The sequence below is a fragment of the Hippocampus bargibanti genome, linkage group LG05 (assembly GCF_051943395.1).
Source record: "Hippocampus bargibanti isolate YZ-2025 linkage group LG05, ASM5194339v1, whole genome shotgun sequence".
Lineage (NCBI taxonomy): Eukaryota > Metazoa > Chordata > Actinopteri > Syngnathiformes > Syngnathidae > Hippocampus > Hippocampus bargibanti.
Window position 1 is genome coordinate 18,708,465 of NC_142738.1, and position 17,425 is coordinate 18,725,889.

The 17,425-nt window shown below is 42.8% G+C and overlaps 1 protein-coding gene and 1 long non-coding RNA gene across 6 annotated transcripts in view; one reads left to right on the forward strand and one right to left on the reverse strand.

Moving 5' to 3' along the window:
* The window catches only part of prmt8a (protein arginine methyltransferase 8a), a 33,248-nt gene extending 18,766 nt beyond the window's left edge, over positions 1-14,482 (reverse strand). For 3 of the 5 annotated variants that reach the window (XR_016115053.1, XR_016115054.1, XM_088997115.1), the window contains exons 1-3: positions 13,801-14,321; positions 7,742-7,972; positions 3,661-3,816 (exon numbers count right to left, since the gene is read on the reverse strand). Coding sequence is in view for 3 of the 5 variants with exons in the window: in XM_088997115.1 (XP_088853241.1) it covers positions 3,661-3,816; positions 7,742-7,972; positions 13,801-13,869 (456 nt within the window). In the remaining 2 variants the exon portion in view is untranslated. The other 2 variants (XM_088997116.1, XM_088997118.1) reach the window with 2 other exon arrangements.
* Positions 14,483-14,973: 491 nt separating this feature from the next.
* On the forward strand, positions 14,974-15,954 carry LOC148898143 (uncharacterized). The gene is made up of 2 exons (XR_016114968.1): positions 14,974-15,352; positions 15,712-15,954. It is a non-coding gene; the product is annotated as an uncharacterized LOC148898143 (long non-coding RNA).
* The last annotated feature ends 1,471 nt before the right edge of the window (positions 15,955-17,425 follow it).

Consider the following 17,425-nt stretch of genomic DNA (forward strand, 5'->3'; position numbering starts at 1 on the left):
TCAGACATAAAAGACGTCGTGCTCATTCGCGCATGAGAGGAGCTGAGTGCTGGACGGACCACCGACTCATGATGACCAGGCTTCGAGTGCAAGTACGCCCTGCTATTCGTCTCCTGAGGTCAGGGAAGAAGAGGCTGGACTGCACCCGGCTAGCAGAGCCTATAGCTCGGGACAAACTCCGTCTCTCTCTTGCTGAAAACCTGGAAGACATTGAGCCTATCTTGCTGGGAGAGGTCTTCATTAATGGAAAATGGTCGACTATCAGCTCCAGGCTCTATGAGGCAGCATCCAAATCCATCGGATATAAGCGCAGAAACCACCAAGACTGGTTTGATGACAACACAGGCATAATGACCTCGATGCTCAAATACATGCACACAGCACACAGTGCTGTACTCAACAACTCCACATCAACTGCGCTCCGGCGGCAATGGCAGAAACTCAGGGCGGAGGTGCAGTCAAAACTACATGCCCTGCAGAATGAGTGGTGGACATCGAAGGCGGCTAAAATACAATCTCATGCCAGCAAAAATGATATGCACAACTTTTATGATGCAGTAAAAGCCATCTATGGCCCAAGAAACTGCGCTGTCTCCCCTCTGAAGTCTAGTGACGGTACAACCCTCATAAAAGACCAGAAGCTCATCACCAAAATGGGCAGAACACTTTGAATGTTTACTCAACCAGCCTTCACCACTAGACCCTTTAGTTGTAGTGGAGCTCCCTGATCGCCCCACCATCCTAGACCTTGACCTTCCACCAACCTTTGGAGAGGTTAAGAGTGCTTTAAAATCTCTTAAAAGCAACAAGAGCCCTAGTCGTGACAGTATCGAGATCCTCACCGAGATCCTCAAGCAAGGAGGCTACCTTTGCACCCGTGCCCTCTTCCTCTTCATTAGCAATGTGTGGAAGCATGAAACTGTGCCTCAGCAGTGGAAAGAGGGCAAATGCAAATATTGTCACCATCTACAAAGGCAAGGGGGATAAATCCCTCTGTGGTAAAAGCCGTGGCATCTCACTTCTGGCAGTTGCTGGTACAGTTCTGGCTAAACTGATGCTACATAGATTGATAAACTGCATCACAGAAGATCTGCTGCCAGAATCCCAGTGTGGTCTCAGGAAGAACAAGAGCACCGTACGCATGGTCTTCACAGCTTAGAAGCTTCAGGAGAAGTGTAGGGAACATCACCAGAACCTCTTTGTTGCTTTCATTGATCTGTCAAAGGCCTTTGGCACGGTCAACAGGGAGCTTCCCTGGAATATTCTCCTGAAGTTTGTATGCCCACAGAAATGTATCAACATCCTTAGCCAATTTCACAATGGAATGACATCACGTGTGACTATTGGTGGCCATGAATCACAACCCTTCAATGTGCAGACTGGTGTACGCCAGGGATGTTTCCTCGCACTAGTCCTGTTCAACATCTTCCTCCTGTGTGTGAAACTGTTGCTCCATGAGAGGAATTCTATTCAGCATCAGGAGGCTCCAGGCAGTCACGAAAGTAAGATCAGAGCAACTCATCGAACTCCAATATGCAGATGACTATGCAGTTGTGGCCCACACACCAGAAACACTACAGGCTAGTCTCTCAGCTGCTGCAAATGCCTATGGTAGACTGGGCCTCTCTGTCAATGTGAGAAAGACTGAGGTAATTTGTCAGTGGGCATCCATTCCTATAGTTCATCCACTAACATTGACCATCTCCAATTAGCCACTAGCAATAGTGGATTCTTTCAAATACCTGGGCAGCTCTCTCTCTGACAACTGCAGCATCGACAGAGATACAAATCGGATCAAACAGACATCAGCATCTTTTGGAAGACTTAGGAGGAGTCTTTCAAAATATAGATCTCAAACTCCACACCAAGACTGCAGTTTATCGGGCTGTTGTTATGTCAACCCTCCTCTACAGCTGCGAAGCATGGACCCTGTACAGTCGCCACCAAAGGATGCTTGAGGCTTTCCACATCAAGTGCCTACAATGCATCCTTGGGCTAGCCTGGAGAGACAGAGTCCCCCACACTGAAATACTCTGCAAAACCAACTGCACCAGTGTGGAGGCTGCAGTCACCCAGCACCAACTTCGCTGACGAGGCCATGTGATCAGGATGCCAGAAGAGCACTTGCAACATAAGGTGCTTTATGGCCAGCTCCATCTCTGCCCTCGTCTGGCAGGAGGCCCCAAAAAACGCTATAGAGACCAGGTGAAGACTGCCATGAAAAAATGCGGCCTGAACCCGACCCATCTGGAGGACATTGCAGCTCAATGCTCCATCTGGCGGCAGCTCCTCCAACAAGGCATACAGAAACTTGAGGAAGACTGAGGTGACAGACGGACCAGGAAACGTCAAAGGAGACATCATGCCAGTGCCATACCCACAACCCCCGTCAATGCCTTCACCTGCTCTGCCTGTGGCAAGCAGTGTAGATCACGGATTTGGATATAGTCACATGAAATGGTCTCACAGGAAGTAGAGCTGGACTATCATCATCGGACACGATGGACAACCTTAAGCAAGTAAGCAAGTAAGTGTGTGCGTGTGTGTGTGTGCGCGTGTGCGTGTGTGTGTGTGTGTGTGTGTGTGTGTGTGTGTGTGTGTGTGTGTGTGTGTGTGTGTGCGTGTGCGTGTGTGTGTGTGCGTGTGTCTGTGTGTGTGTGTTCCTAATAAATGTGCTTGTGTGCTAGCATGTTGTCCACGTTTTTTACAGCTTGTCTTAAAATAGTAGCGACATTTGTTCTGCAGTGCATCATGTATATGTCACCATAGATGGACTCACCACTACCACGAAACACGTTTATTTTTGCTTTGGCTCGACTATTCATTTGGTAAACGTTAAAAGAAAATTGTTACTTTATCATTTGATGACAGTATGCAAATGTAAAGCACATGTGACCTTGTGGAACATGTTATTTAGTACTTAGACATGCAAGTGAGCAAGTGAGTTATTGCTCATCCTGAATATCAATTTCTTATTTCGTCTTTTAAAATGTACACATGATAGTATAATGTAGAGTTGGCCCGTAATCCAACCTTTTAACCTCAATGGACAGCTCATGTTTCATATGATGCCTAATTAACGTTTGAGTAGAGCGGTATGGGCATAGTGAAATGCTCAAAAGTAGATTCAATCCTTCAAGACATAGTTCCATTTTTTGGTGTGTCACAGAACAGCCAGATCGGCGTCATTGACAAAAATGAGCTGAAAAGGAAACATAAATGCTCAGCAGAGAGGGCAAAAGATAGATAGAGGAGAGGGACAGGTGGAGAGAGTGAGAGAGAAGGCAGAAGTAGAAAGGCGAATACTCACACAAGCACATTTTGTCAACCAGTACCTTCTAATTCTAAGTTAATCATTCCTTCCCTGAAGTAAACATATTGCCCCAAAATAGCATCCGTGTGGTTGTTCTAAGATAGCAGTGTGTATCCTCAGACATGACCCAACTAGCAATTACTTGTGCTCCCAGTAGTAGACAGGAGATTCCTCTAAGTTTATAAGCCTGACCCACGGCACAGCGGTTCAAATGTCCAGACGCACATGAACAAAGCCACACAAAGAGCCGCATGCCATTCGTGCTGTTGAGATGGGCTCCAGCATAGATTTAGAGCCTATTTTACTTTGCCACTGTAAACCTCCATATCGAACATTGTCTTACCTACCCCATACACATGCTTTGCTCCTGCTTTGGCAGCAAACATGGACAGGATCCCAGTGCCACTTCCAACATCCAGAACTATTTTGTCCTTGAATACGTGCTTGTTGTGGTATATGGAATTGCGGTAAGTGAGTGTCCTCACCTCATCCTTCAACATCTCCTGGTTGAAATGTAAAACAAAACATGATCAGAAATTAAGATGTCGATAAGGGTGACCCTGTGAGAAAGTGGCAATTTGTTTCCCGAAGTTTAAAATACAGCCTGACAACTGTGTTTGTAGGTTTTCTTTAATATATACACTCTGTATTTGGGTACTGTATCAGAATTGCATAGTTTTACAAACAAATCAATAAAAGGTGTTTTAGGAGAGCTCCCATAAGTCTGTGGGTTCGGTCTATTTAGTTCTCCATTTTGCCTTTACCTTTCATTTTTAACTCATTCACTGCCAGACATTTTGATGTGTCCACTCCAGTGCCAGGGTTTTTGTCATTCACTCAAATACAGGACCCCAGAATATTGAGTTTTAGGACTACATAAACATTCAATGCAGCGTAAGAAACTTTATACTCTCTTCTTTCATCAAAAAAATGAGTTAATTTCTAAATTATATGGGTCTAGAGTTATGAGCTTGAAATGAGGATGGCTGTCCAAAATAAAATGCAATACATACATATTGGTTCATATAGCGCTTTAACAACAGTTGAAGCTATAACAATATGCTAACATGGGAAAAAAAGGCAATGCTGCCCCCTTGTAGAAGGGAAAAAAACATTTCCAGAGGTCTGGCTAGCGCAGGGGTGGGCAAACTTTTTGACTCGCGGGCTGCATTGGGTTCTAAAATTTGACAGAGGGGCCGGGCCACGAGCATTTGGAGGGAGTGTTTGGGCCGGAAATACTAAACCTAAAGCATTAAAGGACAACCGACGCCTCCAGACAAGTTATGTCCATAATTTATAAAATCACTTCAAATGACTTTGACTGAGCGTATTTTACAAAGATTCCACAGCATATAGCTATAGTTTACGTTCTAAGACTTGCGCTGAATATTCACGAAGTCTTGCTTTCGAGTTGATGACGATACCCATGTGACGTCACGTTTGGACCGCCCCTGACCGAGAAAGCGACACACAATGCAATGCAATGCAATGGAAATAGATTAAAATAACATATGCACTGTGATTCATCAAGATTGCGTCTGTTTTTAATAGGTTTTCATTGAAGGGGCAAAGTTAAAGAAATCAACATTTATTGAAAAATGGAATCACTTTCAACATTCAAAACATATTATTCCACAACGAAATATTCAAGCTCAATAATACCTACTTGTGTTAAAATTCCGCCAAATCATAGATGGTTTGCCCTGACCGCGCGCTCAACAAACTCCTCCCTCGCCTTCACGCGCAAACAATACACAATACACTACCGTCGCCGAGCACACAGACATAGGCTACGTGCAGTGAAATTTGCATACTCGGCACGGCAGCCAATCAGAAGCCTGCTGCTTTCTTCCGGACTTTCGCAAGCGTTATAAAGTCGTGCAATTGCATATCATTTTCCAAAATACAGTAAAGTCTCGTTATATCGATATCGGATATATCGATAGTCCCGGTTATATCGATACTATTTCTATGCACGCACAGAGAAAATTACATGCAAACAGGGTCGGATATATCGATAGTCCCGGTTATATCGATATTTTTTCGGACTCCCTTGAATATCGATATAACGAGACTTTACTGTAGATGCACAGAACCTCATCCCAGAAGAAAGATTCAAAAGAAGCTAACAACATATGTGACGATACAAAACGTAAATTTACATTAAACCGTGACTGTAAAGTGTACGTCTGACTTATGAAAGGGGCTTAGTGGCTCGTAGGAAGCAATGCAAACGTTAAATTGTGCACCACAATGACAATCGACTACTGCAGCAAAATCTAGCCATGCACATTTAACGTAAATTAAGCAAGGTAGCATTTGTAGTAGGTACATTCTTCATTTAAAAAAAACTATACTTTGTGACAATGTTTTTAATGTGATTAGTTCTCACATTGTCCTTCAAGTTGTGAAAGATGGGGCAGGCAACTTTTCAGTTATCTGCCCTGTTGTCCGCTAACTTTTTGTCATGAATTTCAGACACTGTTTTTACTATAATTTGGGCAGGTTCGGCGGGCCGGATTAAAAAGCCTAACGGGCCGTATGTGGCCCGCGGGCCATACTTTCCCATGCCTGGGCTAGCGTTTTAAGAAAAACCAAAACCCGAACAAATTCGGGAATGGCGCTCTATGTGATATTTTCAATTCTCGAATACAGTCGGGAATGGCAGTGAATGAGTTAAGTGTGGTCAGAAGAGAGCTGAATCATCTTATTACGATACTATTTTCATTTCCCTTGCACATTTCTAGTCTTTTTATGTATAATTAGTACCGTTTAGTACGATACCCGGTTATTACGATAATCCGGTTATTACGGTGCTCCTTTTCATCCCCCGCCGGCCATTTTTGTTTATATCGATATATCCGTCGCGCCATTGGTCAACTTGGTCACGTGTCTTGTTACGTGAGCCGCCATCGGTCGCGCCATTGGTCGACTTGGTCACATGAGCCGCCATCGGTCGCGCTATTGGTCGACTTGGCCGTGTGACTTTGTCACGTGACACGCCATCGGTCGCACCATTGGTCAACTTGGTCACGTGTCTTGGTTACGTGTCACGCCATCAGTCGCGCCATTGGTCGACTTGGTCAGGTGACTTGGTTACGTGCCCAGCACCCGTGTAGCAGAGCCATTTTCATTTTCAGACGCTAGCTCGTGTGTAGCAGACGAGATTGAAGTGTTTGTGTTAAAAGGTAAAAATGGGAAGCAGAAGAAGATTGATGACTTTTTTAAATTGTATACATAATACAGTAAGATGTAAGCGTTGCAGTTTCCCTGTTGTGTTATGTACATGCCCACTGTACTGTATATGAATGCAATCGTTTTTTGCAACAATGTTTCTTGTTTTGTCTGCTGAAGCGCGATGATTTTGAAAATTATTAACATTCCATACTGTGTATTAAAGGACAGCCGATGTCACTTTTTATTCAAATGCAAATAAAAATGACTTCACGCCAAGACGTCTTGCATTGCTTGTGAATCCAAACAATGGCTTCAGATTCGGATAATATGCTTTCTTGTTACACATCCAGTAATGAATATGTTTCAAATACACTGTAGTTCTGAAGATTAAAGCATACATGTTTAAAATGATTAAAGAATTATATGTGCCATTTTGAGGCAACATTGGGGGAACATCTCCCAAAAAAAAGGGAGCTAATGGCCAGCTCCGTTTCTTATATGGCGCTTGGCTGCCCTCTTTTGGCGGCTTTTGTTTAATGCAGTTCGGCGCAGGATCGGATATATCGATAGTCCCGGTTATATCGATATTTTTTCGGACTCCCTTGAATATCGATATAACGAGACTTTACTGTATCTTCATTAGAAGAAATGTGTACAACCAGGAAGGAAAGCAAGGATTTCAAGACGCATTTCAATAATATGACATAAGTGTGGTACTGTTTGGTTTTCTTCATAAACACAACAGCTGGATCAAGTGAATGAGCAAAATCCCCTGTATTTCTGCTCTACATTTTACTTGTCTTTGTCTCGTGATGTTTATGTTTATGTATTTCAGCAGTGATGACTACTTCTGGCCATTCATAAGAGGATTGAATACATTTCTGCCATGAGAGTTCTGGTTAAGAAAGAGATTGCTTTGTGGCACTTAGCCTCTGACTTTTTGAAACCTCAAATTACAGTGAACACTCTGACGAAGGCGGAAGTATACGCCGAAACATGTCAGGTAATTGAACACCTAAAAAACACTGTCTGTAAAACACGGGTTTGGTCTCTATCCCTCACAAATGGTAGCGATTCACTGTACCGAAGTGCAATAAATACACATAAAATGCGCCCAGTAGTGAATGAAAAGTCAGTTGCTGTTAAAGAGTAAAAGCGGACAATTTACTAGCGTTGTTTCACCTGCACAAGTTCCATGTCCCAATGATTGCATTCCCAATAAGTGTGCGACTGCAGAATCTACCAACCTACCTCATGGATGCCAAAGTGGGCGTAAGAGTCAAAGTAGTAGTCTTTGGAGGTCATCTCCTCTGGATTACACAGTTTTCCCATTTTGCCCCTTCCAGGGCAGCTTGAAAGGCTGGCACTGCGTTGCGTATGTAGTGGCACAAGAGGTCTTGGGGTGGTCTGGATGGAAGGCACAGGCTTTGGCAAAGAGGTTGGCTGAGCCAACTGTGATGCAACGATGCGGACCGGCTGTGGCTGCGAGAGAAACAGTAGATCAAAATTATTCCCCAAAAAATGATGAGTCCAAACAGTCCACCGATTCTGGAGAAGTCCTGGATCTCAATGTGGAAGTTGGTCTGTCTCTCAGCACAAGGCAATACACTGTTGTTCTGCACATAAGGTGCACTCATAATGCCCTGATTATATTTTCCAAGTCATGCTGGGGAGGCTGTAACGTGCTGTGCATTTGTGATTGAGTGAAACAGAGAACTCATAAACAAAGAAAGGGATACACTGAACAGTTAAATGATTCTAATCTTGACAAACTATCCACTCATCCATCCAATTTGTAATCCGCTTATCTTCACAAAGGCCGCGGGCGTCTTGACACTCCTAGTGACCTTGATTGTTCTCGCTGGCAAAAGCAAAACTTGTTTTTAACAAAAAAAAAAAAAGTGGAGTGCCTACCCTAAATGTTAACGGTTGCTCACAAGTAACATTTTGTGAACCTAGTTTGTATGTGTATGGCGAAATTGGAAGATCTTGAAGGACAAGTGAACAATGGCATGAACTGGGATAGGCTGGAGTTAGCTGTGATCTTACTGAGGAAAAGTGGAATCGAAAACAGAGCATGAGTGGCTCATTATAAAAAAATATGTGGTTTGTTCACATATTAATTCTGCTCTCTCGATGTTCAGTCCTGTTCTCCCTGGGCAAGCTTGCCAATTTGAAATGTAACAAATTGAGCAACTACATTTTTAAGGGCACAGCTATGCACACAGACAACCATGTGCAAAAAAAGGTTGGACCTGATAGATTATAAACACTCAAGACCTTTAGAGTAGCTGCTTATCTGCTTATTACATGTACACAAATTCATTGATTTTGCTGATATGCTAGTGGTGGCTGGCCTCTTAGAACCTGCACTATTCATTATCTGGTTCGCTTATCCTGCTCACTGTGGCTGGATCGCACTCCTCTTGCATTGTCAAAACCAATCAACCTTTAAAAATGTAAAGTTGGAGGCAAGTGTAGAAATTTGGACTGACAGATATCTGCTTGACCAAGGTCATATCAAAATATCGATATAACCGGACTATCGATATATCCGTAATTTTCTCCTTGCGTTCATAGAAACAGTATCGTAATAAGCAGTACTATCGATATAACCGATATCGATATAACGAGACTTTACTATATATATATATATATATATATATATACAGTAAAGTCTCGTTATATCGATATTCAAGGGAGTCCGAAAAAATATCGATATAACCGTGACTACTAACGATATATCCGACCCTGTTTGCATGTAATTTTCTCTGTGCGTGCATAGCAATAGTATCGATATAACCGGGACTATCGATATATCCGATATCGATATAACGAGACTTTACTGTATATATATATATATATATATATATATATATATATATATATATATATATATATATACACACACACACACACACACACACACACAAACACGGTGGCCTGGTAGTCGAGTGGTTAGCACGCCGGCTTCACTCTGCAAGGGTCGCGGGCTCGTGACCCTCTCCGGCCTCCCTGTGTGAAGCTTGCATGTTCTCCCTGGGCTCGCGCGGGTTTTCTCCGTGTCCTCTGGTTTCCTCCCACATTCAAAAAAAACATGCCTGGCAGGCAGATTGAACACTCCAAATTGTCCTTAGGTGTGAGTGTGAGTGACTGTTGTATGTCTTTGTGTGTCCTGCGATTGGAAACCAATTCAAGGTGTCCCCCGCCTCGTGCCCGAAGATGGCTGGGATCGGCTCCAGCACCCCCTGCGTTCCTAATGAGGAATAAGCGGTACATAAAATGGATGGATGGATGGTGTATATACACCAAAATATTAAACACAGTACTACACTGTAGTGAATGTCTGTGTAAGCTCTCAGTCGTACAGGAGTGGTCCATCGATGAGAAGGTTTCTTCAGCCGTCATCTGTACAAAAGTGAAGGTTTCGGACGTTTCGCCTCCTATCCAAGAGGCTTCGTCAGCGAACTAAAGTCTGACTGGTCGTATCGGCCCCATTTATATATCCCTAATGTCCAGACATGGTGGCGCCGGACACAGCTATGATAGGTCCCTACTCTCAGGTGGGGGGGCAGAGGACCCCTCCCTGTGGCCCCACTGATTGTTCCTACATTCCTGACTAACGACTGGCCTATTACCCCCACTCCCACCGGTATCACCTCATCAGCATAACGACCCTCATCAGCATTGCGAAAGTTGCCTCACCTGTCTTGCCTAAGCAGGCTATTGTATGAACGATCCAAATTGAACATCACCCCACCAGACCGGTTTAATGAAGGATTTTGTTGTTTTATAAGAATCGCTTCTTTTACCCCCCTTTCAAACCATCTATGTTCTTTCGCTAAGATTTTAACCTCATTGTCATCAAATGAGTGGTTGCTAGCTTTTTGAGGTCCACTTATATTATCCCTGCGATGTTGATAAAGTCTTTTTTTGAGAATTTGTTGAGTCTCCTCAATGTACTGCTCTTTACAATTTTCATTCTTACAATGTATGGAATAAGCTACATTACTTTGTTTTTCATTTGGTAGCCTATCTTTTGGATGCACTAATTTTTGCCTTAACGTGTTTATCGGTTTGAAATAAGTAGGAATTTTATGTTGCCAAAGGACTCTTTGTAATTTTTCAGAAACTCCTGCTATGTAAGGTACTGCTACTCCTCTCCTTTTTGTATCTTGAGAATTATTGGTTTCATTCTCTATTCTTTCTTTCTGACATTTGTTGAATGACCACTGAGGGTACCCACAGTTAGTGAGTGCTCTCCTGATATGTTTAGACTCCTTTTCTCTACCTTCAGTGCTAGTTGGTATTAGTTTAGCCCTATGCTGGAGGGTTCTGATAACTCCTAGTTTATGTTGTAAAGGGTGGTTAGAGTCAAAAAGTAAGTATTGGTCAGTGTGCGTAGCCTTCCTAAAGACTTCTGTTTTTAGCGCTCTGTCCTCTTTTATAATTACAATCCAAGAAGGCTAGTTGGTTCTCTTGAATGTCCTCACGAGTAAATTTAATGTTGAAGTCTGCAGAGTTGAGGTGATCTGTGAAGGATTGAATTTCTTGTTTCTTAATTATGACAAAAGTATCGTCCACATATCTAAACCAGTGTCTAGGTTTTGTCCCTGGGAAGGATGTGAGGGCCTGTTTCTCCATCTCTTCCATGTAAAGATTAGCCACTATGTGTGAAACTGGTGAGCCCATAGCACAACCATGAATTTGTTTATAAAATGTTTCCCGAAATTGAAAATACGTAGTATTAAGGCAGATTTCTAATAATTGGCAGATGTGATCCGGTTTAAGTTTGGTTCTTTCATGCAGAGAAACATCCGCCAGCAGCCTCGTCCTCACCACTGAGACTGCTGCTGGGGTTGGGACAGATGTAAAGAGAGAAGTCACATCGTATGATGCCAAAGTTTCCTCAGGTTCCAATATGAGGTCTTTGATCCTCTCTACAAACCCTGTGGTGTTCTCTACGTGATATTCTGTGTTACCAACCAACGGAGCTAAAATAGTTTTTAAATATTTGGCTACATTGTATGTAGAGGAGTCAATGCTACAAACAATGGGTCTGAGGGGGAACCCTTCTTTATGTATTTTTGGCAGGCCATAGATACATGGCGTGGCCTCTCCCGGGTATAATCTAAAATACATCTGTTTGTCTATATGTTTTCCTTTCTCTAACTTTTGGAGACAGTCAATCATTTCTTTCTTGTATCTATTGGAAGGTTCCCTTTTTAGTTGCTCATACGTGTTAGAATCACCGATTAACCTATTTATTTTGTCTTCATAATCCAATGTGTTGAGAAGCACTGTGCATCTGCCCTTGTCTGCTGGCAAAATAGTAATATTTTTGTCTTTTTGTAGAGTAGTTAACGCCTTTCTCTTCTAATGTTATGTTGGACGGAGGAAGTTTGGCACTACTGAGAAGAGCTGATATTTTAATGCGTAGATCATCTGCCTCTGCATACGAAAGTTTGTTATTTTTAATAGCCGATTCAGTAGCTGTGATGTAATCTATTGTCGGTATAGTTTTAGGAGTCACTGGGAAATTTAAACCTTTGGCAAGTACCGCCTTTTCTGTCTCTGAGAGATCTCTGTCTGACAAATGTTTGATCCAATTCTCCCTTGCAAACTGTTCATTCCTAATTTTTCGCATGTTTACCAGTAGCTGAGATTGTTTCAGTCAAAGTAATTTTTGAAATTTACCCTTTTGTCTCTCTTTGGTTTTGCTGTGGTGCCTCATATAACCGGATTTAGTAAATTCACACACTTCCTGATATATTTTGTGGGTAAGTTTAGTTTGTAATCGCTGATAATAAGTTTCTGTTTCTGACTGTTTGTTTTTTATCTCTATGTTAAGTCTCCTAATTCGCAAATTTAGAATTTTCCTAGTATAATTTTGTTGCATTTTATCGGCTAAGTATCCGGGTTCCAGGGGTGCTTTCTTCAAGCATTTAGGAATTAACCGGCTCTGTCTATATCTAAGATTGAATCTGAGGTGGTTCTTTAAGTCAGCTAATTTAAAGGTGGCCTTTTCTGACGAAGCCTCTTGGATAGGAGGCGAAACGTCCGAAACCTTCACTTTTGTACAGATGACGGCTGAAGAAACCTTCTCTTCTTCTTTGCTGCTGTGAAATGTAAATTTCTCCACTGTGAGACTAATAAAGGCATATCCAATCCAATCCAATCACTGTAGTGAATGGTTGCAAAAAAAGTTAGATTGGGCCAATCAATCACAATATGAAACTTTCTAGCACCAAAGCAATCATAAATCTATACCTCAAAGAAAAAAAACATTCATTTTATTTCCCCACAAAGTGCCAATTATGAATGACAATAAGCATTGTTGTATTTAGTGACCTTTTGGCTTCCTACAACTGCTTGATCTCCTGATGCAGGAATTTCTAAGTGAGTAGTTTCAAATCACCCAGCAGTCGAGCTGCAAGGTAATGTAGCACCATGGACAGTGTAGTGTAGTGTATAGAGTTCAATTAAATAGAGGTACATTTATAGTACCGAGATATGATTGTGAAATCAAATTTGACACAAAAGTTTCTAATACATCTCCCCTCTCGTCTAGCTTAATAATCACAAATCTTAAATGACAAATCTCTCACTATGGTGCACCGATTGCCTACTTTACGATCTGGTGTTATAATAAAGTAACACCACTCTGATAGTGTCAATACCAGAAATCTGTCGGTCCGATGGATCAATACAAGTGATGCAATTTGGTCTAACCATAAAGGAACACATATGTAAAAGTGTCAACACCAAGTGATTCAAAGTATATGATTATCTTTGTCAATGCACCATTGCATTAGTACATGGATGTTGTGGGAGGATAAGCATCATGATACTCCTGTGTCGATGTGGTGTGTTATTTTTAATGGCCAACTGCTCAACCTGTAAGAAAATGTGAACTGGCACTGATGCCTTCTCGCAAGATGTATCAACCCTCATCCTGAAATGCTTACATGGACCTCCCAAAATCCGTAAGGCTGCAAAAGAAAAAAAATATGTACTTTTAGACCAGACGATGCAGCTATTATATTCAGGGTGGACAGCACTTGTTTCTTGGATGTTTTAACAAACACTATTCGCAGATGCACAGCAAGCCATTTAAAGCGCTATTAAAATGTCAGGGAGAAAGCGTTGATTAATTACACACCCCCCCCCCCCCCCCCCCCCCCCCCCCCCCACCGAGGTACCTTTCGCACCGGAGGTAGGACCCGCAGGGCAAATATGGTCATCACAGCACAACTATGCGCCGCGGAGTGGTTTTGCACAAAAAAAGAAACACTAACAGACTTACTTACCTCAATGCTCTCAGATTCCGCCATTTTTCTCCTGAGGAGCATGCAACGGGACGAGTGCTTAATTCCCATAAGAATTTTTCTGGTTTAACGCTTGAAAGATGAGAAAGCGGCGTGCACCTACAGCGTTCCAGGCGACTTGGTGATTTGTCATTGAATAGTCGACATTTTCATTCCGCAATGCAATGTTCTCTTGCCATGTGGTTAAACTGCCAAAAACTACACAATCGACCAAAGGCGAGCAACGTGTTGTCGCCACGAAGTCGTGCAGATTCCATTGCATAAAAGTTTGCAATCCACCGGTGTTCAATGTCACGGCGAAAGGCGAGAAAACATGAGCTGAGGTGAAAATACGTCAAGCGGTACTCTGTCTCTGTCACCACCTCGCAAACCGTGACAGTCCCAGGGTGAACAAGTGCACCGAAAACGTGCAGGAGGCACTAAAAGCAGCAGCACTGAACAGCGAATGCCAACCCACTTTGATTGATTCCACTACTGCAACGTTGCTTCTAAAAATAGTAACAGTGCGGTTACCTCACAAAGCGCACGCACCCTCGGCGCTGCCGACTACATTCACGGAAATCTGATGAGCCCACGCTTTGATACGTGTGCCACCCTTCAGCGCCCCTTTGCATGACACTATATCATCATTATCTGACTGCTCAAGTTTACTTCAAGTTGTCATGCCGACCACCGCTCCCTCTGGCTGTTATTACGACTGGGAATGATGACATAAGGGCTGATGTTTTGCACGCTGATGTTATGCTTCCCCTTAAATACTGAGTGTGTACCTTGTCAGGAAGCCTTTGCGCAACCCGATTTCTCTTTTATTTTTGCCATCCATCAGCTGCCACAAGCATAGTGCGCCAATCCGCAGTGAAGTGTGGGTTAACATTGCCCAGCTGTGCAAGGCATGCATTGTGAACCCAGCTCTAACCCATTTATATCTATCTATCTATCTATCTATCTATCTATCTATCTATCTATCTATCTATCTATCTATCTATCTATCTATCTATCTATCTATCTATCTATCTATCTATCTATCTATCTATCTATCTATCTATCTATCTATCTATCTATCTATCTATCTATCTACCTACCTACCTACCTACCTGTCTGTCTGTCTGTCTGTCTGTCTGTCCGTCCGCCCATATTTTTATATATATATATGTAACGGAGTTGTGCGCTTAGATTATTAAATTATGAAGGAAGTGACGCAACGGCGCACAGTGTGGCACTATGTCCCGCCCATAGTTTCCAGAACAATCTCGAGGAGATTCAGGGTGAGTCGCAATTTTCTGTTGGTCTCGATTAACGCGCATTTTCATGACAATATCTTATTTTGTTTCCCCTTTTGTACTGTCTAGTGTTATCTAATTAGTTCCCTTATTCATTTCGAGTCCAGATTACTTTTTGTGTCATTATTTACTTCACGTTTTGTCGAGTGGAACTTTGGAGCGCATGTGCTTCATAGTGCTTTTCTCTTGCGCAGTTAATCACAAGACGAAACCCATGCGACTTCACCCATCCCTTCTGCCATACTGTGTTGCAGGTAATAATTGTTTCATTTCGTTTTTATTGAACAATATTTAGTTTCTTGTGTCGTGTTTCATTTGCCCGTAAGTGTCCGTGGCTGGTTGAACTGTGCGCCAGCCATTACAAGCGCACCGCGTGTTCTGCCGAGTCTCCGCCCATGATGCGTTCAGGGACATCTTGTAAATAACAGTGAACTTGTGTTGTATTCTCTTTTTCTGTAAATAACCGCTATACGATCACACGTTGTTAATTCTGTTTTGTTATCTACAATGTTTTGCATTTGAGAACAATCTCGAGGAGATTCAGGTTAATCACAAGACGAAACCCATGCGACTTCACCCATCCCTTCTGCCATACTGTGTTGCAGTGTTGCAGAAATAAAAGAAATAAAAAGACACATCCACGAGTCTCGTCTTCATTAATACGGCAGCATCGTGAGGATGAAGACAGTCACTGTTGTGACACCCGTCACATTGGTGCCGTGACCCGGATCACAAGTGACTCTCCACTTCGGACCGGGACCGCGATGCTGCACAAGGAAGACGCTGTGCAGTCCCATCACTCGGTGGACGGTGTGTCGACCCCCGTTTTGGAAATACATGTAGAGTGTTAATTGTCTGCCTGCTGTTTTGCAATTAGTGTATTTTTTTCATGTACGTGTTTTTGTGTCTTAAGTCTAAGAATGAGCTCCTTAGAAGTAACAAGTAGCACACCGATGAATGAGTGTGTTGGTAGAGGTAGAGGCTTCCCAACCGTGTAACAGTTGTGTAGTGTAATCCAGAGTGGTGTAGGTTGTACAGAGGGGAATGGGCAGGTTCAAGCTGAGGCCACTTATGTTAGTGGGGACAGAGTTCCTTCCCAGACCCAGTGCAGTGCATCTACGACGAGCGCACAGACAACTGATACACCAGCAACAGATACCTTTCTCCAGTCTGTCACAGTTATGTAGTGCTATGCAGGGTGATGTAGTTTGTACAGAGGGGAATGGGCAGGTGCGAGCTGAGGCCACTTATGTTAGTGGGGACAGAGTTCCTTCCCAGACCCAGTACAGTGCATCTCCGACGAGCACACAGACCCTGACACACCGGCGACAGATCCCTTACTCCAGTCACCTGACGTAGTTGGTCAGATGAGTGACATAATTAGACAGCATTTTTGTACATCCTTGCCCGATAACCTTGTCTATTGTGCCTGTTGGTCTTTCTGTTGTCTTCCGTGTGTATGTTGCCTCACTTCTGCATAATTTAAGGGGGGTGTATGTAACGGAGTTGTGCGCTTAGATTATTAAATTATGAAGGAAGTGACGCAACGGCGCACAGTGTGGCACTATGTCCCGCCCATAGTTTCCAGAACAATCTCGAGGAGATTCAGGGTGAGTCGCAATTTTCTGTTGGTCTCGATTAACGCGCATTTTCATGACAATATCTTATTTTGTTTCCCCTTTTGTACTGTCTAGTGTTATCTAATTAGTTCCCTTATTCATTTCGAGTCCAGATTACTTTTTGTGTCATTTACTTCACGTTTTGTCGAGTGGAACTTTGGAGCGCATGTGCTTCATAGTGCTTTTCTATTGCGCAGTTAATCACAAGACGAAACCCATGCGACTTCACCCATCCCTTCTGCCATACTGTGTTGCAGGTAATAATTGTTTCATTTCGTTTTTATTGAACAATATTTAGTTTCTTGTGTCGTGTTTCATTTGCCCGTGAGTGTCCGTGGCTGGTTGAACTGTGCGCCAGCCATTACAAGCGCACCGCGTGTTCTGCCGAGTCTCCGCCCATGATGCGTTCAGGGACATCTTGTAAATAACAGTGAACTTGTGTTGTATTCTCTTTTTCTGTAAATAACCACTATACGATCACACGTTGTTAATTCTGTTTTGTTATCTACAATGTTTTGCATTTGAGAACAATCTCGAGGAGATTCAGGTTAATCACAAGACGAAACCCATGCGACTTCACCCATCCCTTCTGCCATACTGTGTTGCAGAAATAAAAGAAATAAAAAGACACATCCACGCGTCTCGTCTTCATTAATACGGCAGCATCGTGGAGATGAAGACAGTCACTGTTGTGACACCCGTCACATA